Genomic DNA, 23694 nt, shown 5'->3' on the forward strand with positions numbered 1-23694 from the left:
GATGATACAGATAAATGTGTGCTCTGTTGGAGGGACTCTTGCCAGATTTTGGGAAAGGAAAACAGGTAAATGTTCAGCTGTGGCTGAAGTTCCTTGTTCCCAGTTCCTCAGGGAAGTGAATTAATATGGGATTTTTTTTCTATCATATTAATTGAGTGGATTCTCATTTAATAAGCTGCATCCAATAATCCACAAGCATCTTACTCTTATCTCCCTTTTTTATTTATGGCTTAAACAGAGGCAAAATCTTTTAGACAGAAAATAATATACTGAGCTGACAGATAATCAACACAACAAGAGAATCTGATGTAAGTTCTGAGTGGTTTAGGATTTGCTTTAGGTTTAGTAAATAAATACACAGTTTAGGTGGGATAAAAAATAAATCTAAGAATCCTTTTTAAATATAGCTGGTAACTTTACAGGTATTTCATATTGTCCTCAAGTCAGCACTGACCCTTTTTTTTTTTTTTCTAGATCGCATGGATCTAAGTATTACTAAAATACTTTTGAGGTCCTCATTTCTATTGCTGTTCAATGTTTTCCTGAGTTGTCAATGTTTAGATTCAGGTACCTGTGAAGGAACGTGCCGCTTTCCACTCCTGGTTTTTCCTTTGTGTGTTTTGAAACCCTTCACTGTTTTCATTTATCTATTCATTCATACCATGAGGTATCTGGGAAGACCTTAGAGCACCTTCCAGTTCCTAAGGGGCCTCCAAGAAAGCTGGAGAGAGACCTTGGATAGGGCAAAGTGACAGTGGGTGGATTTAGATGAGATATTGGGGAGAATTATTTAATCAGAGCACAGTGAGGCCCTGACACAAGTTTCCCAGAGAATCTGTAGCTGCCCCATCCTTGAAGTGCTCAAGGCCAGTTGGATGGAGCTTGGAGCAACCTGCGATAGTGGAAGGTGTCCCTGCCCATGGCAGGAACGAATAGTCTTGAAGTTCCCCTCCAACCCCAAAGTGGCGATGGCCGCAGGCACGGCCACATGACGCGTGATGGAGGGTGGCACACGCGTTCCTGGCAGCCGTCCCGGCCGGCGGGAGCAGCGAGCCCGCAGGCAGCCCCGCCGCCCGGCCTGAGGGAGCGCTTCGCCCGCCTCGGCTCCGTCCGCGGCCCCCGGCGCCGCCCCGCCCCGCCCCGCCCCGGAGGCGGCACCGCCGAGAGAGGCACCCCGGCTGAGGCAGCACCGGCTGAGGCGGCATCGCATCGCCGCTCGCCGCACTCGGCAGGATTTGTCCGGGGAAGGTGAGCGGGACAAGCCCGGAGCAGCGGCGGCGGCAGCGCCGGGAGCCCGGTGAGGCCCAGCGGTGGCCGCGGGGGGAGCGCGCAGGTCCCCGCTGCGGGAGAGAGAAGGGGGCAGAAAGCGGGGAGAAAGGCGGCTTTTCCCGGGAGCCGCGGGGAGCGTTTGGGCGGAGCTGCGTGCTCGGCCCGGGGCAGGTGTGCTCCGGCCGTGGCCGTGCCCTGAGTCACGGCGGCCGCACCGCAGTGCGCTGCGCTGCGCGGCGCGGGCCGGGCGCGGGGCCGAGGGACGGAGCGGCCGCGCACGGCGGTGGAAGGCGGCCAGGAGGCACCGGCACCCGCCCCGCCGCGCCCGGGCACGGCGCGGGCTCAGCCGCTCCCCGCGGGCAGGCGGCCCGTGGTCCCCTTCCCCCTGTCCTCTCCCCTTTTCCCCCCGTGCCGGCATCTGCGATGACAGCAGCGGCGGGTCTTGTCCGCCTGCCTCCTCCCAGGTGGGACTGCAGAGAAATTCTGTCTCACAACCGGGCACTGAGCCTTCCGCGCTGTGGCAGTCGCTGTTTCTTGTCATTGAGATGGGTCGGATGCTTTGACTGATACGACCAATTTAGAAAATTCAGTTTAGGAGGCGTTTTCTCCTTTAATTTCTGCTAAGCCACTTTGTGAATTGCTGTTTATAGATGTAGTAATTGTTTTTCAAAGGTCGGAATTTCCTGATGTCTCACACAGAAACAATTATTTGCCCAAAAAATAGATGCATTGAATTACTACTGTTTTGCTGGCTCTGATAATTTTTATTCATTTGCCTTATATTTATGCTGGTCATGACTTGGTGTTGCTAAAAGGCAAAGCTGTTTTTGTCTGCTGACACATAGGTGACTGAGGACTCCTGGAAGATGGAAAGATTCCCAGGGTGGTTCTGTTTGCTGTCCAGAAGGGCTCTTGCTGTAACATCAGACTTGACAGTGCTGCTGCAGATCCACATCACTGTGGGATGAGCCGCTGGCCTTGAAGGGCTTCTTGCAAAGTTGTTTACCCCAGAGAATAAGCTCATCTTGCACATTATGGTTCTGGTTTTTATAGTTTCCCCTCTGCTCAACAGTAAGTCATACAGAGAGGAGAAAAAAGAGAGCAGGTTAGTTTTTTAGTCATTGGGTGGGATTTCTTAAGGTTCTTTTGGATAGGTTTTGTAGGTTTTGTTGTTTTTTTTGTTTGATGAGGTTTGGGGTGTTTTGTCAGTAGAAAAATTAACTAGACTTAAGGTTGAGAAGCATTTAAATACTCTTTTGCTGTGAACCCATCTTGTCAAGTCCACAATCATTGTCCTGGGAGGAAAAAGCTCTATCCCAACATGATTAAGGTCTGCCATGCTAAAATCTTAGAGCTGCAGGCACAATTAAAAGCAGTGACAGTTTTACTACAGTTTTATCAGATGAAAACTTGTTTTAGGAATACCTTTATTATTTTGGAACTTTGAATGCCACTTGGGCTTTAAAGACAAACATAAATCATGTCCTCCTAGCACAAGTGTGGTCCCTTTCTCCCTGCTGTGTCAGCTTGGTGCCTCCTCAGACTATCCCACTCTGCAGTGGCAGAGGTTTTTCAGTCGGAGCTGTGATCGTAGCACAGAGTCTGCGTGCAGAAATCTGTCTGAGAACTCCTGCTTTAGAGCTGCCTATGTTTAAAAAAGTCCTGACCTTCCCATCTCACTGCTGCCTACGGATTGCAGCAGCCATGGAGACCTGAGCCACTGCTGCAGGCACTTGGTGAGTTATTGCCTGTGTCAGTCCCTCAGTGAGAGGGAGAAATTTTGGGAGAGAAGAGGCAGAAGCTCCTGCAGAGCAGCCAAACCTCTTGCAACCCCATGAGAGAGGAGAAAGGAGAGCAGTCTGGCTCCAGGGTTACCGGCGAATTGCTGAAAGAGAAAAAGCATTTGAGACCTTTCTTTTTGTTAGGTGCATTTGTAGCTGTGAGAAATTGGGAGGCCTGTTGAATGGTGTAATCAGAGAGGAGAGAGAGGAGACCCATCTGAGCCTGTTAGGGCTCCAATATCACTTCTGAGAATAAAAATCCCATTCTCAGAATAAAAATCCTCCCTTGGAAAGTGCAGTTATTTTTCTCTCTTGTGTTTCCCTGCTTTTCCTGGACAGTGCTTTCAATTTTATACTGAAACAAGTCTTGAAACCTTGGTTCATTACCGGGCACTTTGCTCTTAAATAAATAAACTTGTAATATCTCTTTATGCCCTCAAATTAGGGAAGAAGCATGACCAAGATGAACTGCATCCTGCTGAGTGCCTGCATTGTTCTGATTAATTTTTGTGGCTCTGGTGAGTAGAAGAGAAGGACTTTGTGGTTTAATGTTATGGCAGAGGCTGAGAAAATAATGGAAAAAATGCCAGAGGGAGTAAAAACAGCGAGATGAGAAAGGCCTGGATTATTTAATACCACTGTGGGGAATGTCAGTAACCATCCAAGCAGGCTTCAGTTTCTGTTCTGATTGTCTTGGGTCAAGACAATCAGAACAGGAGATTCTCAGGAGAGAGAATTGGGGGGAGGATGTGGTGCTGCTTAACACAACAGAAAACTGGTATTTTGCTGCTAGAAAATGGGACTCCTCTTGTGTGAATTGGAAACTCGTGTGTAGTATGAGAGGGAAAGGGGATAGAATTAAAAAAATGGATAGAATAAAGCTCAGCTGCAAGTATCTGTCATTGCCTGGAAAAGGCAGTCTTCAAGAGCAGATAAAAGGAGCAAACTAATATCTTGTTCTGCAGGCAGATAATGGTGTTTTTAAAAGTGACATAAATACATGCTTCAAGATGTGCCTATCAAAATTGCCAGCCTCAGTTGGTGCACTGACATAAGCTTGTCAATTTTAACTGAAGCCTTGAGCTTAACAATTTTAACTGAAGTCTTGAGCTTAATAACCAGGCATATGTTTTGTGACAATTAGATGCAGATAAGTGATTCTTCTTTTTTTTTTTTTCTTTTCCTTTTCATTGCTGCTGCTGCTGTCTCAGTAGTTTATTAGTTCATTACTCAGTGAAGATAAACCCTTGTTGTCTTAGGTTATACCTTAAGATGTTACCACTGTGACAACAGCCCTACCCTGTGCAGGACCAACAGCACCTGCTTAACGACTGAAGACACTTGCTTGCAGTTGAAATTTGGTATGTACAGTGTCCCACAGACCTAAAATAAACCCACTTGGATCAGCTTTCATTGCCTGGCCACCTCTAATCTGGCCCTAGCATGCATATCTCAGCCTCACTGAAAAGGAACTTGCACATAATCTTGAAGGTCATGCTTATATCCAAGCTATAACATAATGATTTAGATGTGTGAGTTGTAGCTATACAAGCATGTTTATTCAGATTTAAAAAATAAGGAAACAAACAAAAACCTACACAAGGGAGCTGTAAAAAAATAAAGACAGCATTGAATTTCAAATACAAGTTGTTACCCTATTATAACAGATAAAGGATGTGTAGCTCACAAAATAAAGCTGCAGATGAATGGCTCAGTCATTTATGAATTGACACTATTAAAATAAATTCTTTTTTCCTGAGAGTGAAGTGATTTGTGCCTCAGGATGGACATCTCCAACTAGATCAGGTTGCTCAGAGTCTGGCTTTGAATGTTTCAAGGGATGGGACATCCACCACTCCTCTGGAGAATCTGTGCCAGTGTTTTACCACCCTTATCTACTCTTCCAGCTCTGTCTTCTGCACATTCTTCACTGAGAGCCTTGTCAAGTGCTGGCCCAGGCTGCTCAGGGCAGTGCTGGAGTCCCCATCCCTGGAGGGATTTAAAGGCCATGTGGATGTGGCACCTGGGGACATGGGTTAGTGGAGGGCTTGGCAGTGCTGGGTTAAAGATTGGGCTTGATGATGCCAGAGGTCTTGTTCAGCCTAAATGGTTCTGTGAATGCAGGCTGAGCTGGCTGGTGGTGCCAGGTATCACTCAAGCTCCACCCTGTATTTCCCAGTGGGTGAATTGGATACACACTGCTGAATTGCTAGTGAAAGCAAATTTGGAAACTTCTAAATGCTTGAACTTAAAAAAGGAAGTGCATAGCTGTGGCAAAACCAAAACTGTAGGGCTGATGCTGGGGGCATAAATGGCCCATGAACTGCAAGACACAAGATACAAAAAGTGTCTCTTCTGGGGAGGGTGTGAGGCCAAGCCCAGTGATCTGTCCCTGAAATTTCATGTCAAGTTCTCATTTCCAGTTTGGTGTGAAACTGGGGGTACATTTTATACCTTATTAGCCACTGCTGTGCATGGTGCTGTGGGTGGTCAGACCTTCCACTCTTTGCACAGAATATTTCTTGGTAGGAGGTTTGTGCTGGATTTGTGTAACATTTCTAGGTGTGGAATCAAAGAACCAGACCATGCAGCTTCCCCCTCCCTCCACTGCCCCCTGATGCTATGGCAACAGAGACCACAAGGCCTCCATCCAATTTCTGTGTTTACACCATGGGCCCTGTCACAGACTGAGCTTTGCCTTCTCCTCACAGTTTTTTTCTCTAACAGTGGCAGTCTAGACACTGCTTCTCTCTCCGTACCAAAAATGGTGTTACTGTCAACACTCTCTTAATCTGTTTAATCTTTTTTGTTCCATAGGTAAATTGAGAACTTTCTCCTGCTGGAAGACATCCCAGTGCAATGTGAATGAAATTGCTGATTCCTTCCTGCTGGATAATTTTGAATTCTTTTGCTGCCAACACGACCTGTGCAATGAGGGTGCAATTACTGGGGTTAACAAAGCAGCCTTCAGTATTGCTTCTGTAATGGCCATGTTATGGATGCTCCTGTAATAATCCTGATTTGTAAGATGTCCTTTTAAGATGAAGTCACACAAAATCATTAACTCTTTTCTATATAGCATATTTTCAGCTCCTGTCCATAGGCAGAAACATTCCCGTGTAATTTTGTTTCCCAAGGTTCTGTCTGTTAAATCACTGCCTCCATTCATGGGAAGGAGATGTGTGTTGTTACCACTTAGTGGGTTTTTGATCTGTCCCCCTGCTCATGGGGAGGATCATCTCTTGTGAAGTCATGCTACCTTGTGGAGAACCTGGGCAAGCTCCAGTGGGTGATGTGAAGGAGAAGGAACACTGCAGCTTTTCTGAGGCTGTTGAGTCAGGGGTGGACGAAATGACTCCATGGTTTAGAAGGAGAAAAACAGAGATCCTTTATTAAGGATCCTTTGTTAAGAGGTAGCGTGTTTTTATAACCAGGATCGCTAAGGTGAAATCTGATTGGTCTCAAAGTAAAAACCTTTCACACTCTTGGTGAACTATGAATAGCACACTCTGAAGGTACATATCAATAAATAACATGAACAGAAAGAGAGATAATAATAGATTTTATTCTTCCTCTCTAAATTTCCCAGGCCTGAAGCCTGGGAGAATTATCTTCAAATGAACTGAGAATCTCCACACTTTTCTGCTGGAAACTGTCATTTTTTTTCCTGTCCCATAAACTGTCATTATTTTTGGTTGGCATTTCTGTGGGTTTTTGATTTGTTTTGCTTTGGATCCTCCTTGTCACAAACCAAGCAGTGGATTTGCCCTCAACACAAGAAGTGTTGGATCATAAGTGTACCTTGCTGCAGTCTTTGTGATGAATATGGAAATATTCAGTTTCAAGTCATGTAAACACTTTGTTCCCATCACTGTACCTTTTTTTTTCCTACAAGCCAACGATATAACCTTGTCAAGTGCTGTTATTTTGGGAGAAAGCATGTACATTTCTTAAGCCAAAACCAAAATATTACTATAAGTGAGAAACACTTCTCATTTTTTTTTAAAATATATATATTTCTGTGAGCATGTAGACAACATGTGATAGCTTCTTTTTGGATTTTCCTCTTACATTATCCATGCTTAGGACTTTAGGTGAGCATGTGCTTTGCACTGGGTATTTATTGGTATACTGAAAACCAATTATAAAATGCTGAGGAGTTGAAATGGCACATGTAGGTTACTTCCCCACCTAGTTAGCTTTTGGGTTTTGTTGAAAACAGCGACATGTAAACTTAACCCTTCAAGCTTCCACCTAAGTGTATTAAAATCTTGCAGAACTTTCTTTCATAAATGCCAATGCACAGTATAGGTGTGTATTTATATAGCATGAATAATACCTGCTCCATCTGTAGGTGTGAGAGATCAAAATCTGAAATACTTACATTGCTCTGCTCTGTGGTGGAGACAGACCTTGGGACATCTCTGGGACCTGGGGACCCTCTCAGTCAGATGGGATGCCAGATCCTCCTTTTTCTTCTGGAGCTGCTGGCATATCCCTGCCAGAGTTGTGTCCATTGCCAATGGGATATCCTCTTCCTGGGGACCCTCACTTGTGCTCGTGACACCAGTTCACCAGTCACAACAAGGATGCTGTTCCAAATCCCTGATTGTAATCCACAATGTACCTTTTGGTTGAGCTTATTGTAGCTATGAAAGTGTCCTGGGATCTCTCCCATCACTCTAGTTACAGAAGTCGTCCTGTCTTTGATAAATAAAAATGTTAAAAAAGAAGAATGTGGAGTGTGTGGTGATTTATTGGTATTTACAACTGGACAGAACTCCAGTTGTTTCCATGGGAGGTGCTTCCCATCCAGAGACTCAGCAGGTTCCAAGTAGACTTCTCTCCTTATTTTTATTTCCCACCTGATTAAGAACAGACACTGGAAGACAGCAATTTCTGCACAATGACTTTTTCCATTGCTGCAGCACCATTTGTCAAACTCAGGCTCATTTCTGGGGAAAAAGTATTAAAGCACTGACTCAGTATAAAACAGGAGAAGGTTTGTAGCAGAGAGGTATCTTTTGTTGGACAATGTGATAGATTCCTTATCATCCTGATGGCAGCATTTTTTCTCTATAATATTGTCAATGTCTCTTTTTTTTGATGGTGGTACTTTTAAACTTGTTTCATTGATGTATGGCCTGCATATATAAAATATGCAGCCCATACAGCATATTTTTGTTAAGTGCAAAAAGAAGCTCTGTATTTTGTGTGTCTAATCTTCAAGCAATCATTTTCACAATTTCTTTTTTGACAGCCTTGAACACTTTGTCTAAATTATCATACCTTTTTGTTTCTCTTCCTGAAGCAGCCTTAGCAATGAGCCCTTGTGTTTTAAATATGTTAGTTTCTTTTTGTAAAGATCAACCAGAACATGATTTAATTCCTGTAAGGTTTGCATTTTCTGAGTCTGGCTCTGCTGGCTGCTGAGCTCTCTCCTGCTGGTTGCTGAACAGTGACTGCTCCTTGAACTTTGGCATTTCTCCCCCTGCTGCTGCTATGTTGTGCCCAGATTTGCTGGCTCATCCACAATAAGGACCATTAAAACCAAGAAGAACATGAAAACTTCAGTTCAAGTATCAAAATACTGAAATTTGTTTAACTCAGTCCACCAGGACTCCCAAGTCCTCTGCAGAGCTGTTTTCCCCTGGTCAGCCGCAGCCTGTGCTGGTGCCTGGGGCGATTCCCAGCATTTGGGATGGGTGTCACAAAGCGGTGTCTGAAACCCAGGGACCCCTGGCTTTGGGCCTCCCTCAGTGGGAATATCAGCCAGATGTTTTGCGTGGCTCAGCTGTGTCCTCTAAGACCCAGGACGATGCAGAACAAACCCGGGCTGTGCCGCGGTGCAGAGGTGTCTGTTGCCCCCTGCAGCGAGTGCTGGGTACCTCGTCACCCTTGCCGGGGTCGCTTTCGTTTTATTTTGTAATTCTCTGAGTGGTTTGCTCTGCTCTGCATTAGTGGCATGACTAAAACCCCATCCTTTGAATGGGCTTTCTGTGCCACTACACATCATTTATGTACCGATGGTCATCAGATCATCATCCAAGAATATTCTCCCCTTCATCTATTTCTCAGTTGCTCTATAACCAGCAGACCAGCAGTCTTTTTTTTTTTTTTTTTTTTTTTTTGGTGGGGGGGACGACACAAAATTATACAGGAACAAGAAGGAGCAGGTAACAAATGGAAGCTTCAGCAACAGCAGGAATTCATTTCTGTCATCTGTTTTTAGCACAGATTCCTTCTCCAAGTCCTCATGGTGGTGACCAGGTGTACTTTGACTTGAACTTGGGAATGGAGAGAGCTTGGGAGCCTCCTGGTACTGACAGGAATGTGGGGCTGATGCACCTGGTTGAGAAGAATTTGGCTTTATCCCTCATCAAAGACGAGGTGGGATGTCTCTGTGTTATTTCAGGATGCAGGAAATTGTGAAAAGAAGCAGATTCATGGGGAAAAAACAGACAGGCAGAGCAAGCAATTTCCTCCCACTGCTTTTTGGTGTGAGAGGAATGAGGAGGCTGACCAGTGAGCAGCTTTATTTTGTAAAAAGGAGTAGCTAAGACAACAAAATAGTCCCAGCAGAGAGCTACACATTAAGTACCTCACTGTGGCACTAACTGGGGCATCAGGATACTGCTGTTATATAAATATTAAATGCATTGAACAACAGTGGTGTTCCTCCAGCTGGAAGAGAGTTTAATGTGTCTGAATCTCTGTGTGTCTCCAAGGGCTTGGATCTCACTGGTAAATACACTCAGTCCTAAGCTGGCATCACAGCAGGGGAGTTTGGCTGTGCCTAAACGTCCAAGAAAGCCTTGTCTGTGAGATCCCCATGTTTACTGAGGCAGAAACAATCACACTGCACTTTCTGACTCCACACAAGGTGAGTATTGCACTAACAGCACAGTAATAACACCACTCTGCATTTCAGAGGGGGAGAAGGGAGTGACTGATTGGCTGTGAGATCCCCAAAAGAAGTGTGTTGTCATCTCCACTCCCATCCTTCCAAGAATAATTTATACATTGGGATAAAATGAAGACCTGCAGATGATTTTATTTTTATGGGTATGACAACTTACAGCATAGGGAAAATTGTCCTGGAGCCTAGGAAAGGGCAAATTAAAAATACTTTTGGTTTCTTCCTCCTAAGTGGAATGAGTAAAACCAAAAGGGTTTGGAGCAAAGTTCCCCTCCCAAGTAACAAAATCTCTGCATGTGATCCAGTGTTGGTTCTATTTAAGGGATAAGCAGTCTTGAATTGATTTAGATGCTTCTGAACGCATATCCCAGCACCTTGTGAGTCCAGCTGAGTTATTCATGGCACACTCGTGCTGTCAGGAATGACAGCTTCACCATTCCTCACTGCACAGGGTAGGTTTGGTGCTTGGTACAATTCAAACCTGCCCCTCACACCATTTTGGTAGATAGGGATGGGAGTGAAGCACCTGCACTGCTGTTTTCTCCTCTCTCACAGGTATTCAGAGATGCTGCTGTGGGGCAGGTTGGGAAAAAAGCTATGGAGACACTGCAGGATGGGGATAAAATCCCAAAGGTTACAGGTTGAGAGGATGGATGTTGTGGTCAGATTCACAATGGAATTTGTTTTGGAGACTGCTGCAAACCACAGAAACGTTATTCTCCAGAGGATTCTCCAAGGAGTGCTCTGTGCCACATGCAAGCCTGTGGTTCTGGAATTCATTCCATGCTCAGACTGCTATTTCCAGAGATGCTCACGTCTTGCAGGGATCTTCAGGCACCCATCATCATAGGCTGTCATGTTCCCAAGTGGCCAGGGCTTGGGTGAGAACATGCACAGTGTCACGGTTTAGCCCGCATCGGACAGGAACAATGTTAAGAGTGCTGCACCAGGAAAAGATTAAAGAGATGAAAATGACACAGCCACATCTTGAAATCAAATTATTTTTAAAGTCTGATGGGTTTTCTTCTTTCCTGCTCCCAGTCATGGTAATGCTGTAGGATCCTGTGAATTGAGGTTCATTCTCTGTTCTGTGGGATGAAGTGATGCTTGCCTGGGGAATGGTGGGGCTGTAGCCCAGAACCCAGTGCCACTTATCTCCAGAAATCTGCAGTTTGCACACAGATAAAAAGACTACCTAAAAGATTACAAAATGCAAAATATAAAGGGTGCTGCTGTCAGATAGGAGGCACAGCTTCCTTTTGTACCTCCATACTTTACCCTAAAGCAAGCTGGAGGCGGTTTCCTTTTTTTGTGCTTAGGATTTTCAATCCATTCCTCTCCCTGAAAGTGAGATCAATGCAACTATTGTTATGAAAACTCCCTTTCCTAATAATACAACAGCCAGTTTTTCTAGTATGAAAATGTTTTAACTTTATTTATAAATACCTCTCAATTACATCATACACTGCAAGGTACTGAGCTGGTGGAATTTTACTGGAGACTTTGGCATTGCTCATGTGTAAATGTAACAAACTGAAGGACAGTCTAACCTGGAACGAAGGCCTTTGGGTAAGGGCTTTAAATTAAAGGAAGGTGAGTATTGAGAGTAGACATCAGGAAGAAATTCTCTCCTGTGAGGGTGGTGGTGAGGCGCTGGCACTGGTGAGCAGTCAATAAACACGTGGTAATATGTAGGGAGACGCATATCTGGCTTGTAGGTCCCTGCTTCCTCACAATAAAACGGGAAAAAAGTTCGGGAATCCCGGGAGATCAGGCGGCCTCCGGGCCAGAGCGCCGTGTGGGAGGCGGCCAGTCCTCCGCGCCGGCAGGTGGCGCTGCGGCGGGGGCGGAGCCGCTCCCGGCGGGCGCGGCCGGGGGGGCCGCGGCCGCCCCTCCGCCGCCCCGCAGGTGAGTGCGGACATCGCGGCCACGCCAAAACCCCTGCCCTCCGCCGGCACAGCCGCCCGGGCCTCGGCCGGTGCGAGCCCGCCCCGCGGAGCCCCTGACGGGGGGAGGCGGGGGGGTCGTGCACTCCCATTGCCGGGCGCCGATGGAGCCGGGCAGGAGGGGTTGGAAATGTGGGAAAGGGTGGAAATGACTCTTTGGAGTTCCCCACATGCACCTGCGCTGCTGTGATCTGCGGTTTCTCCATTGGGTCACTCGTACAAAATAGTGCTTCCCTTGTATTATATATATATTTGTATATAATATATTTTCAATGGAAAGTAAGTAACAATTCATATTAATATGTAAGTGTGGTCAGTGTGACTAAGGGATCGTGTTTATAACAGGTGCAAGTAATAGCTATATGAAAGCCTCAATATATTTTTACAGGGTGGGTGTGCTTTGGTTAACACTGCTTCAGTTTGTGCTGTGTGCTGTTTGTCCTTGCAGATTTTGGCCAAGGTTTTGTCCAGAAGCTTTTAGTTCCTATAAGGCACAGACTTTTTGAAAATAAATTTAGTTTGTTCAGCAGAAGAACCAGCATCTCGGTGTGCAAAAGCAAAAGTGTGCCCGTACTAGGAGAAAACCATTAAATAAAAATTGTTTTCTTTCAGTGCGTATGTTGCCAACACCAAATTATTTTGGGGAATGGTTCTAAAATAATATTAGGCTTAGCTGGGTTGTTACACAGTTTGTTTGCCTGCTGTGGGCCTGCGGCAGAGAGGAGGGAGGGGACTGCCATCGCCTTCCTTAGCAGTGAGAGCTGGAATGAGCTGCTGCCCAAATCTGTCATGTGCCCCTTGTGCTGGGCCCTGTGGTCTCTGACTCAGGGGACCGAGGAGGCTGGAAAGTGCCCAGATGAATAATACAAGATTAGTTGTTTTTTGTTTTTTTTTTAGCTGGATTTGGCTGCAGCTGGTAGGGAATGAGTTAGGAAGGCAAAGCTGCTGTTGGGGCTTTTCTTTTTGGTAATGTCCTGTTGTGATCAGAGCTGAAACCTCAGTTGTACTTTGAGCATTTGGAGAAAGTTGTTTTATAAAATTAAGCAGCTTCTGTTGTGTCTTGTGGAAGTTGTGGAAGATAAAGAGTTGAGGGATTGCAGCTTTAACCAAAGATTGCAGCTTTAACTTGATGTCTGTACCCCAGAAAAAAAGCAGAACCCGTCCTTGGTTGATTTCATGCCTGGTAAGAAAAACCTGATCAGTTTTGTTTCCCAGCTTGATTTGGAAAACTTGTCAGTGTTTAGGGTCACTGATGTAAATAAAAAAAACACTAGGAAGGAACAGTTGAGGTATTTGGGTAGGAATGCGGGCAGGTGAGTCCAGCAAAATGATTCTGTCAGTCAGAGCTGGGAATGAGCTGAAATATTTACAAGTGCACCAGCGTGTTCCATCTAGTGAGTCATTCTGGCCTCTTTGTACCTGGGTGACCCTTTGGTGTGCCTGGAAGTGAGCTTTCCACTGGGAACAGGTTTGATGTTACAGCTCTGCAGTAGTTATGAGAGGAGGGTTTTACTGACAGGTTCTGCAATTCCCATCCCCACACCCTTGGCTCGTTTGCTGATTTTATTGTTAGGGGAGATCTGGAGGATCCAGTCTGGAATTGTAGGTGATGTGGGCCATAGGTTGCAGTCTGTGATTCCTGGATTGAGCTTTGGAGTGATGAACTGCTTTAAAAGCAGCCTCTGCTATCAGGCTGCATTCTTTCAAAGATAAGCTGTGTGCTCGTGCTTACTATAACCTGCTTTCCAAATTCGGGCCTGGTCTGTGCCTGTGTGCTTCAGGAGTCTGTAATACAGAACGGGAAGGACACAAGATTTTCCTCTGGGTGTTGCTAATTGAGAGTGACAATTACTGAGCAGGTGCAGTGCTGATTGTGCTTTTCAGATGAGCAGCAGTCACAGCAATTCAAGCAGTTTGATGTTATTTAATGGTTTTAGCCTTAATGTGTGATTTTGTAGAAATTTGTGTTGGTGTAAGCCCTGCTTTCCTGCAGTGACAGGCAGTGTTTAAGGTCAGGTTAAATATTAGCAAACTATATGTGGTTTGTGTCTTCTATTTATATGTTGGAGAGGCAGCTGTGCTGGATAATACTTCATGGCATTTACTCTTTAAAGACTCCTCTGGATGATTTTTGGAATTACTGGCATTTTACTGACTGGTGGTTTTTAGAAAAGGCACGTTATGCATATTTTGTACATAATGAGAAGTGTTATTTCTCAACAGCTGGTGGTGTAGTGGAGATCAGAGGTGCTGTCAGAACTGAGTAAATCACTCTCAAGCATTTCACAACGAGATACATAGAAGTGTGAATTAATTATAGTTATTTGAGTTCCTGATACTTACTGTGGTATTATTTCATTTATTTTTCTGTAGCCATCGTGGAACTATGTGGAAATGGGGTAGTGGAGATGATTCTCCTTCCAAAACAGCAGTAAGTACTGAATTACTGTTAATATCTTTTTAAGACTCTCTGACACAGAGACTTTAATTTTTTTATGCACTAGCTATATGTATTTTCTCTTTTATAAAGCAGTTGTTTGACTAGTTTTACCATGACAGTTCTAGGGCTCTAAAAGTTGGGTTGTGTCCTTGTTTCTTATCTCCTTGATATTTAATCTCTCTCGTGCCTTCCACAGCTGTTGTGCTTGTCCTCACTCTGCTTATCCTGCCTTAAGGAAACATCTGTAGGAGTTACATAAGCTCCATCCTCAGGGTATCTTTGGGTAGAGAAGGTTCAATATCAATATTTTATGGGTATTTATTTTACTTAGCAGCACTGCTGGCTGTCACAACACAAATCAAGGGAATGAGGAAGTTCAGGTGTTCATACCTAGAATGCCTGGATGGTTTTGCTGTATTTCAAGCCAAGCTTGCTAAAGCAGCTCATAAGGTTTAGAATTCCATGTGGCTTGGTAAAACCAGCCTGCTGTAAGTATATATAACCCATGGAAGTTTTAGCATGGCATTTGCTGACTGTTGTAATGAAGTGGGACGCGAAGGGCAGGCGCTGCAGGAGCGGCGCAGTGTGTGCCCCACTTGGCTCTTTGGAAGCACCGTGGGCCTGGCCGGGCTGAACGTTCCCCTGGATCTCTGCAGGCCGCGGCCTCCAGGGACGCGGGAAGCGCGGCCGTGACGGATCTGACGGAGCAGCTGACGAGCACCGAGCAGCTGCTGGCACAGCTCAAGGAGCTCGTCAGGGAGAAGGATGCTGAGCTCCGGAGCAAAGATCTCCAGTTAAAGGTACTGAGCATGTGTTCGTGTCGTAACCATTGTTTAAAATCCCCCTTCCAGTCCTGTTTGTCACGTTTTGCAAGCTGCTGGTCTGTTTGAGCAGCTCTGGGATGGTCACAAGGAGCTATTCTGGGGTCTGGACGTTGCTGCATTTTCCCACTGTGTGTTCTGTTCCAGGACTGAGCTAGAAGGAATTTATCTCTAATATCCTGAAGGCTTTTTTGGAGCTTTGTTACTCTTTTTAAAAAAGTCATAAGGTTGATCTCTTCCTATGAGAGATTTCTTTCTGCCCTTTTTATCTGTGGATGTGAACAGCCAAGTGTTAAAATACTCCATGTTTTAAAACTCATTGTATATAGAGATCTCTAAAAAAAAAAAAAAAAAAAAAAGCTTTTATCATGAAGGTGTCTGTCTTTTTATATTTTTTATGAAAAAATAATTCTTCTCATTAAAAAATCAAGCCTAGAATTTGTGTTGCTATGAAAACAACAGGGAAATTTATATAATAAGATTTTGAATTCTATACAGTAGTAATCACCATGTGCAGAAAGTTTAAATAAAGAAGAGAATATTTAAATAATGAAAATGAAACACTGTAGGGAAGATATTTTTCATTAATCACTTCCAATTTCTCCCTCTCATTTTTTTTATGGAAGAATTCAAGGAGGCAGTTGTCCATGTAGCTAATTTAGTCTGTCATGACTTTGGTGTTTGTAGGAGGAGAAGGAATCTGCTGATGCCAAACTTTCCAAGCTGAAGCTGCAGAACAAAGCCAAGGTTGCATCATTAACCTCGCAGCTGGAAGAACTTAAGAAGCAGTTACCAGTGGTAGGAGGCTTAGAGGCCAAAGCAGAACCAAAAAAGGTAAGGTGTTCTCATACTTGAAAGCAGATACAATTTCTGGGGTGTTGTAGGCTGTTTCCCATGCTGGACTCAATGGGAAAATTCAAATTTTGAGCTGAGTCGGGTTAAGATCAAGGTTGACTGAGTGGGTGCTGTCAATTCATCTGTGTTTCTATTTAATTCTTTTATTTTTCAATAGAAATCCAGAAAATTGCACATTCCCTTCAAATTGTTTTAGTAAAAATTTCTCACTCCTTCATCCTATTAGCAGCTCAAAGTTTTGACACATGTGAATCAGGCAGATCAGGTTTGGAGAAGAAATGCAGACAAAACCTGTCTTGTTCCTTAGGAAATGTATAACTGTCCTTACTAGCAAAATGTAAATTAAGTGCTGGAAAGTGTCAGGTGTTTCACTGTTAACAGGAGAGTCTCAGATGTTTGTAGTAACACCAGTGTGCAAGTAGACTTGGATTTCTTTAGAGTAGGACTTGATGTAGCTTCTAAAATAACTTTAGTGAGGCTTTAGTTTTTCAGGGAGTTTTGTATTTTAAAGCTGTGCTTTAAAATTTGTATTTTAAAGTGTGTGTGCTACACTTGGCAGATTGAGTTTCGATTGCCAGAGAAAGTGAATCTCCTTGCTGCACATTCCAGTCCACTTTTTAGCAGTAATTATCATTAATAATTTAAATACAAAGACTTTTATAAGCTTAATACAAATTCTGTGCCAGCTTCTACATGGAATATTAAATATAGAAGAGAACTGAAACAGAATCTGCGAGTAAAGTCTGCTTTTTTCACCAATATTATCAGACTAAGTAGAGGTACAGAATCCAGGGGTTACCTGTTCAATGCAAATCTCTCCATTTTTGCAGGCATCTAAAGATGGAGACCAGGAAAATGCTGCAGCCAATCGAGGGAAAATACTAGTGCTGAGAAGGAGAATTGAAGAGCTGGAATCCCAGATCACACAAAAAAATGAAGAGTTACAGAAAAAGGTGGTGTTTTGTATGACATGACTTTTCACCTCTGTGGTATAGGATTATGTTTGAATATATTTATTTAAATATATATGTAATTCTGTGCTACTGAGCAGCCATTCTGGGAGTTTTCTGTTGAGGAATTGTTATGTTACAGCCTCAGCAAGGGCAGTAGGAATTCTGTCATTGTGCCTTCAGTGAGCAGGGAATCCTGGATCAGTGGAGAAGGATACACGAAAACACGCTCTGTGGATCAATGCTGTATTTAAATCTTGCATTTTGAACAAAAGTACTGGTTTGCTTCAATTTTCCTCATTGAAAAAATAGGTCATAAGAGGAGGAAATGTAGGCAAGGGCTGATTTCATGTTGTGGTGTTTTGTGGACATAACTTCCCTGGGGATGGTGGCAGGAATGGGAATGCTGCAGAGTTTGAGAGAAAGGCTCAGTAAATAATGATTACACTTCAAACAGAACAGTTAATACATCAGATTGTAATTTTTGGAGTACTCTAACACAGACAGTAAGGAAATTATGCAGACCAATCTTCTGTGGTGGAGATGGAAGCACGGACCACAAACAGTTCTGCCTTTTCACCTCAGGATGCTGAGCTGGAGGCGCAGCGCGGCCGTGGGGCTGACATGGATGCCATGCTGGCAGAGAAGGAGAAGAAGCTGGCTGAAAGGGATGCTTACATCAGGGATTTGCAGGTGGCCTGTGGATCCAATGATGCTGCCACTCAAATATTCCTGCCCAATGAAGAACTGAAGGTATGTTAGCAGCTCAGTTGTAAAGTCTCTGTAGAGCTTTCAAGGAACCAATGAATTGTGATATGTTACTTAGAGTCCCTCTCTGAAATACAGTTAATTCATGTGGATAAAAATTCTTTATTGACTATCCTAATTTATATATATTTACTTGCTTACTTTATATGTATTTACTTGCTGATTATTTTGTTCTTACCAGGGAGAGGCTTCATGATTGCTGTATCGTTTTTCTGCTAATTGTCTTTTGGTTTGCATTGTAAAGAACCAGCTGGCAACTAAAGAGTCATCACTGCAAAGCATGGAGATTCTGGTGCAGAACCTTACCAAGAAGGTGGGAGACAGTGAGGAAAAATGCAGCTTGTTCCAGGAGCAGATCGAGAGTCTGAAAAACATTCAAAGCAAGGAAAGAGAGCATTTCCAAGGAAAAGAAGCTACATACATGGAAAATGTAAGTAAATGCAGGATTCCAAAAGTTATATCCAGTTCTTAGGGAAAGTAGAATACAGCTGTTTGAGGAGTAGGTTGCCATTTGGGCTTAGTTGTTAGGAACTTGCTAGGAATAAATGTGATTAATTAGTGTATTTAATGTTACTGGAAGCAAAATTCAGACTTAATTTGAAATCCATTATCTTTCTGTATCTTTGGTTAGACAGTTCAGTGTGGTTTTACTATAGCTTATGGACTGGTTTCATATTTATTTTCTTTTTCATTTTAGATACGTCTGTTTCAAAATATTATCCAGGAAAAGGAAAAGGAGCTGGAAGCACAGAGAGAAAAACATGAGCAGGAGCTTTTTAGATTAGCTGCTAAATCTGATGCAAGTGCTGACCTAGAACAGGTATGTTGCTCTGGAAACTCAGCAGCTTGAATCTGGAGTCATGTAATTACTACACTCTGTGACACAGTTCAAGTGTCTGGTTGGGAGAATAAAAATAAATTTTTTATAGATTGCTTGATTATTTAACTTTTTTTTTTTTTTTGGTAGCTACTAAAGGCTTTGAAACAGAAGCTCCATGAAAAGGAAGAAGTCATGCTGGGAAGGACACAGGTGATTGATGTCTTGCAAAAAGAGCTGGATGCCAAGGACCAGCAATTGAAAGTAAGAAGTGCCATAAGTAGTAGTACAGGTATAGTGTTTGACAGTGGTAGGAAAAATACTTTGCAATGAAATTATAAATGGGTTTTGTGCTGTTTTTTTGTTTGTTTCTTTGGTTGGTTTTTTTTTAACAGGAGATTAATGAAAACCTGAAACGTCTTCTGTCTGAAAAAGAGAACCTCCAGTCTAAACTGGATGCTGAGAAACATGTAATGAGAGCCCAATTAAAAGACATGATGGAGAAACATGAGCTTGAAATGACAAAAGTTAAGGCGAAATACAATGCTGAACTGCATGAAATTCAAGAGAAACATGAAACTGAGCTGCAAGAGAAGGACCAGGCCCTGGTTCAGCTTCAGAAACAAGTGGCAGAGTTGAGTGCTGGTGAGCAGAGTAACTCCAAAGAAGTCAAAGATCTGGAATCTATAACCAAAGAGAAGATGGAAGAATTGGAAGGTATCCTATTAAACAGTTGTCACTGACAGTATTAAAGGTTTCTTTGCCTCAGACTTCTACGTGTTTTGAGCCAATTTCACACTTACTGAAATTAGAACTACATGAAATTTGATGGAATGTTATTGCCACAGTAATTAAAGGGATCAAGTGCTATAATAATGAGGGTTAGAGGATTACCAAGATAATCACATGAACTGTAAATTTCTCACTGTGTCTAATTCTTGTATTTTTTCGTAAATGCTGTTGTTTTGTGTGTGTAACTTTCAGTTGCTAAAGGAATTACACACAAGGTCTGTATGAATAATCTCTCTACAGTTTTAAGTAATTCCTGCTTCTTTTTTCTTAGTCCAAGTGAAATTGAAAACGGAAGAGGCCAGCAAATCTGAAGCCAAGTTTTTGAAAATGAAGGCTTGGTCTAAATCAAGAATCAAACAGCTGGAGGATGAACTGAAAAATGTATGTGTAGCTTTGTGTTTAAGGCTCTGTGTCTTTCTCCAACTACTGTGCTTGGAGTTTTGATTGGGAAAAAGTAAACTGTGGCGTAAATAGAATATTAAAACAGTTTACTTTATGAATTAAGGTATGAAAATGGAATGGACATAAAGTGTTGATAGAAGATGTAGTTTAAATAGAAAATAGTACAAATTGTGTTACCAGCATTTAGGAGTAAATTCGTTAGAGAGAGCTGCTGTATTGCACTTTAAATATTAGAAAACCAGCAATTCCAGATACTACTAAAGAATAAGGGAAAAAAATGACTTTGCTGTGATGTTGCTGTGTTTGAAACCCCCATAACTCTCTTGTCTTTCAGTTTTCCTCCAAAAACAATGATGTATCTGCCTTAAGCAATCGTGTGTCAGAATTAGAAGTTGAAAATGAAGAACTACAGTCAAAACTGCAGTCTTTGCATGAAATTGGAACTCAGAATGGTAAAAGAAAATCTTTTGCAGATGATCCAAAGCAAAGAGGCAAAAAGAAATTATTTGTGTCCTCATGAACCAAATTTGTTCTGTTTTTGTAGAAGAACTGCTGAAAAAGCTCGAGCTCTATGAAGAACAGCAGAGGAAGCTGCAGGCTGATCTTGACCAAGTTACAAAGAGAGCAGCTTCACAGGTTGACTTGAAAATTGATTTGCATGAGTTATTGATTAATGGTGCTAATTAGACTTTGAAAAGTGTGTCAGCTGGATTTTGGAGCTGAGAATTAATTTATTGATCGATGGAATTGTCAATGGCTATTCAGTTAGAGAACACAATGACAAGTTTTGAATTACTCAAAAAGATTGATTTCTACCTACTTTGCACGCACTTTAAATTACATTTTTCCAAGCAAGTTTGCTTTAGTTATGTTTAATATGTGAGTCATCAAAGTGTGGCTGTTGTTTTGTAGACAAAATATTTTTAATACTTTGCGAGTTTGTGGGACTTGTTTTTCACATAATCTGCAATATCTACAATCTGCATTTACCAATTTAATAGATTTTAATTTAAGTTAAATGGTGAATTATGGTGGTTTGCCAACTTACAATGTATTTAGATTTGCAGAGAGGTGTGGTAAATTAATTTTAATACAGAATGTCTCTTGTTAGGCCAGTGAATCAGGTAGTGTGGATGAACTGCAGAGTCAGCTCTTGGAATGGCAGGAAAATGTCCCAGAGTCAGAGGAGTCCCGGGATCAAGTCCGAGAAGAGAAATCTGCCATGGCCTTGAGAATGGCTCAGATTGAGGAGGAGAGAGAAGGTGAATTATTTTATTTCCAATTCGACAGTCCTGATTTTGTAGATCTGTGTGTGTCAGTTATGCTTCAGGTCGAATTGATAGCACACCACCATGACTCATTTCTGTAGTCATAAAATATGTATAGTTAGTGAAATTGCTGAAATTTGCAATTTCTGCTTTTTCCTATTCCCTCAAGTTTGGTTTTCATATATTCATCTTGTTTTATATAATTTTTATTTAGTAGATGTGCTGTTCTGTTTGCCATTTGAGCTGCTGCTTTGTAAGACTGCTTGACAGGCTTATTGTCTGAATATGAAAAGTGGTAAAAATGATAAAAAAATCATATTTTATCAATAATAAATAGTTCCCCATTGAAATATTAAAGCTGCCTGCCTAGAGAACTGGTAAAAGTCTGGGGGACTAGAGTGTTGGTTTGAATTAGAGGAATGAAGTTGGTACTTAAGCAAAATGTGCCTGGCATGGAATTTCTCTTTAGGAGATGTCTCATTAATTCTGTTTAGGATATTTAGTGATCTGTTAGTAGGTGCCACTTGTATGGGCCAGCTGAATAATTCTCACTGGCAGTGGCTTGGAGGTGGTTAAAAACATCAGATTACCTACAAAAAATAGCATTTCAAGTAATGTCAGGTTTTTGAGCTTGCTAAATTGTTAATTAATCAGCTGTTGAGAAACTGAAGTTGCTTCTATTAAAGTTTATAAAAGTCTGGTTAAATTTTAGATAGCTTTTACTGCTCTTTCCATGCCATCTGAACTAAATTGCAAGTTTTGTCCCCTTAGTTAACTGCATGGGGAATAATGGCAAATTTTAATGCACAGGATCTACCATCATAATTAATCCAGTTAGTTAATGTGGGCCTTCTCTTTTCAATCAGCAGCTGAATTATTTTTCATTTCCATGATCCATTTGAAAGTTCAGTGTGTAAGCACAACAATGTTTTAAGGATCACGTCTCTTCTGTTTGAAGGATTTATGGTTTGGTGTTGAAAGGGAATAATACCCCTCCATCACATCTACCTGTTAGCACATCTGTGCTGGCCACAGAGCCACATGCAATATTAATAACACTTGTAAAATTTCCTCTGCCTCAGTCCAGGTTTAATTTTGCATTTTTTTTTTCCCCTTGGGAGTAGCATGATCTTTCTGTTTCTTTTTTTCCTGCCGTTCCACCTGGTGAGCCCTGAGCGTCCCTTCCCCCTCCACTCCTACCCTCCACTGCGATCTGGGCAGCCAGGGAGAACAGTTTCCCATCAGTTTTGTGCATGCAGGTTCCTGCAGCAATGGCCCCTTGGAATGTGCTGTTGCTGATTTCTCCAGCTCTTGCTTCTTGTGGAGAAAATCGCCGACAGTACCTTGCAAGGTTTGCCATTGATGGTTTGTGGATTTTAGCAATATGTGTAACAACTGCTGGGTTTCAACTTGAGTTTCTCCTGCCTTGCACTACCTGTTTCTTCTTTTATATTAATGAAGTCATCTTCATTTTTTCACTTCACATTGTAGTAACAGCTGGCTCCATATTTATGTTTTATCTAGAGACAAATTTCTTGGCTTGCCACAAGTGGTTGTGATTAAGTAAGAATCAAATGAATTCTTAGTGCTATCTGAAATTCAGTAGTATTTTAAAAAAAAATTCCATCCCATAAATTGCTGAGCTTGCATGCATTAATATTAGCTACCAATATTTTAAGCCATATGTAAGTAACATGTAGCATCAGTAGTGACTCAGGGAGGTACAGACATATCATATTTGTTTATATGCAGTGTGTATCTGAAAAAAGGTGTTCTGGGAAGTTTTTCAGGTTTTTATGTTAGGTAATTGCAAATGAAAAGCTTCCTAAACTGCTGTGAAACATTAGAAAATGTATTTACTTACTAATTGTTAAAGCAATGCTCAATTCAGCTGGAAGTGTTTTAACACTTGTCTCAGTGTGCTAAATCATTCTAAAGCTCCAATTTCTATACTTCCATTATTTTATGACAGTTGTACTTTCACTGGGTTTTTTTCATCATCAGATACTTAGGAGCCTAAATATGTTGGGTTCCTATATTACAGTGTCAGAGGAGGGGTTAAATTTTTACCTGGAGTAGATGTTATTCTTTGAACCCCTTAAATGGCAATTCTTGTCAACAGAGATTTAAGGCCTGTGATCAAAATTTAATTTTACATTTAATTTTACAGCCTTGGAAAGGTATGCATAATGATAAAAAAAAAAAAAGGTATGCATAATGATAAAAAAAAGTGAAATCTAGAAAATAGACAAGGGTGTTTAAAACACTTAGGAACTGACAGTGTAAGAAGCCGAAGTGTAATTGACATCAGAAGTATAATCCAGTTTATCAATCCCACTTGAAAAGGGTCATTGTTTTTTCTTTACCTTTTTTCCCCACTAATCTTTTCTGACAAGACATTAGGGGTGTAGTTTTGGAATATTACAGGAAGAATTTAAATCTAGCAGGTTCTACAGAATTGTGAGTTAAGGAAATCTGTGCTATAAGTAATCCTTGGCCAACTCAGATGAAAGCAAGGTGTTCCTTGTAGGGTTGAATCTCCAAATAGTTCCTGGTGTTGACCTCACAGATGCATTGACATGAATTCTCTGAGTTTTGTGTGCGGTGAGGACAGCTGTGGATTCATGTGGTTAATCTGAAAGCCAAGTTTGTAATTATCCAATTAA

General features: G+C 42.2%; 2 protein-coding genes across 11 annotated transcripts in view; both read left to right on the forward strand.

Annotated features, from left to right (window-relative positions):
* The first annotated feature begins 1067 nt into the window (after window positions 1-1067).
* On the forward strand, window positions 1068-7773 carry CD59 (CD59 molecule (CD59 blood group)). 3 transcript variants are annotated; one of them, XM_041412092.1, is made up of 4 exons: window positions 1068-1248; window positions 3496-3568; window positions 4310-4411; window positions 5868-7773. In XM_041412092.1, exons 2-4 carry the CDS (start codon window positions 3505-3507, stop codon window positions 6059-6061), a joined length of 360 nt encoding a protein of 119 aa, XP_041268026.1. In that variant the 5' UTR covers window positions 1068-1248; window positions 3496-3504; the 3' UTR covers window positions 6062-7773. The 3 variants fall into 3 exon arrangements, with proteins under 3 accessions (XP_041268026.1, XP_041268017.1, XP_041268036.1); XM_041412083.1 differs by having other exon boundaries at window positions 1070-1297; XM_041412102.1 differs by lacking the exon at window positions 1068-1248 and adding an exon at window positions 1304-1733.
* Window positions 7774-11834: 4061 nt separating this feature from the next.
* Window positions 11835-23694, forward strand: part of LOC121339309 (golgin subfamily B member 1-like) — a 34054-nt gene continuing 22194 nt past the window's right edge. For 4 of the 8 annotated variants that reach the window (XM_041411010.1, XM_041411047.1, XM_041411028.1 and 1 more), the window contains exons 1-14: window positions 11851-11877; window positions 14289-14346; window positions 14903-15155; window positions 15864-16010; window positions 16862-16984; window positions 17567-17734; window positions 17994-18179; window positions 18447-18569; window positions 18717-18830; window positions 18962-19283; window positions 19630-19739; window positions 20095-20212; window positions 20305-20396; window positions 20872-21022. In XM_041411010.1, the coding sequence (XP_041266944.1) occupies window positions 14324-14346; window positions 14903-15155; window positions 15864-16010; window positions 16862-16984; window positions 17567-17734; window positions 17994-18179; window positions 18447-18569; window positions 18717-18830; window positions 18962-19283; window positions 19630-19739; window positions 20095-20212; window positions 20305-20396; window positions 20872-21022 (1930 nt within the window). In that variant the 5' untranslated portion in view covers window positions 11851-11877; window positions 14289-14323. Of the gene's footprint in view, window positions 11878-14288; window positions 14347-14902; window positions 15156-15863; window positions 16011-16861; window positions 16985-17566; window positions 17735-17930; window positions 18180-18446; window positions 18570-18716; window positions 18831-18961; window positions 19284-19629; window positions 19740-20094; window positions 20213-20304; window positions 20397-20871; window positions 21023-23694 lie in introns of those variants that run through there. The other 4 variants (XM_041411055.1, XM_041411064.1, XM_041411037.1 and 1 more) reach the window with 3 other exon arrangements.

The sequence above is a fragment of the Onychostruthus taczanowskii genome, unplaced genomic scaffold (assembly GCF_017590055.1).
Source record: "Onychostruthus taczanowskii isolate IOZ18803 unplaced genomic scaffold, ASM1759005v1 scaffold101, whole genome shotgun sequence".
NCBI lineage: Eukaryota > Metazoa > Chordata > Aves > Passeriformes > Passeridae > Onychostruthus > Onychostruthus taczanowskii.

Excerpts from the sequence above, each read along its gene's own strand:
- CD59 (XM_041412092.1), top strand. The coding sequence starts at position 3,505 with ATGACCAAGATGAACTGCATCCTGCTGAGTGCCTGCATTGTTCTGATT. Across the intron at positions 3,569-4,309 it reads GATTAATTTTTGTGGCTCTG|GTTATACCTTAAGATGTTAC; the intron begins GTGAGTAGAAGA and ends TTGTTGTCTTAG. Across the intron at positions 4,412-5,867 it reads TTGCTTGCAGTTGAAATTTG|GTAAATTGAGAACTTTCTCC; the intron begins GTATGTACAGTG and ends TTTGTTCCATAG.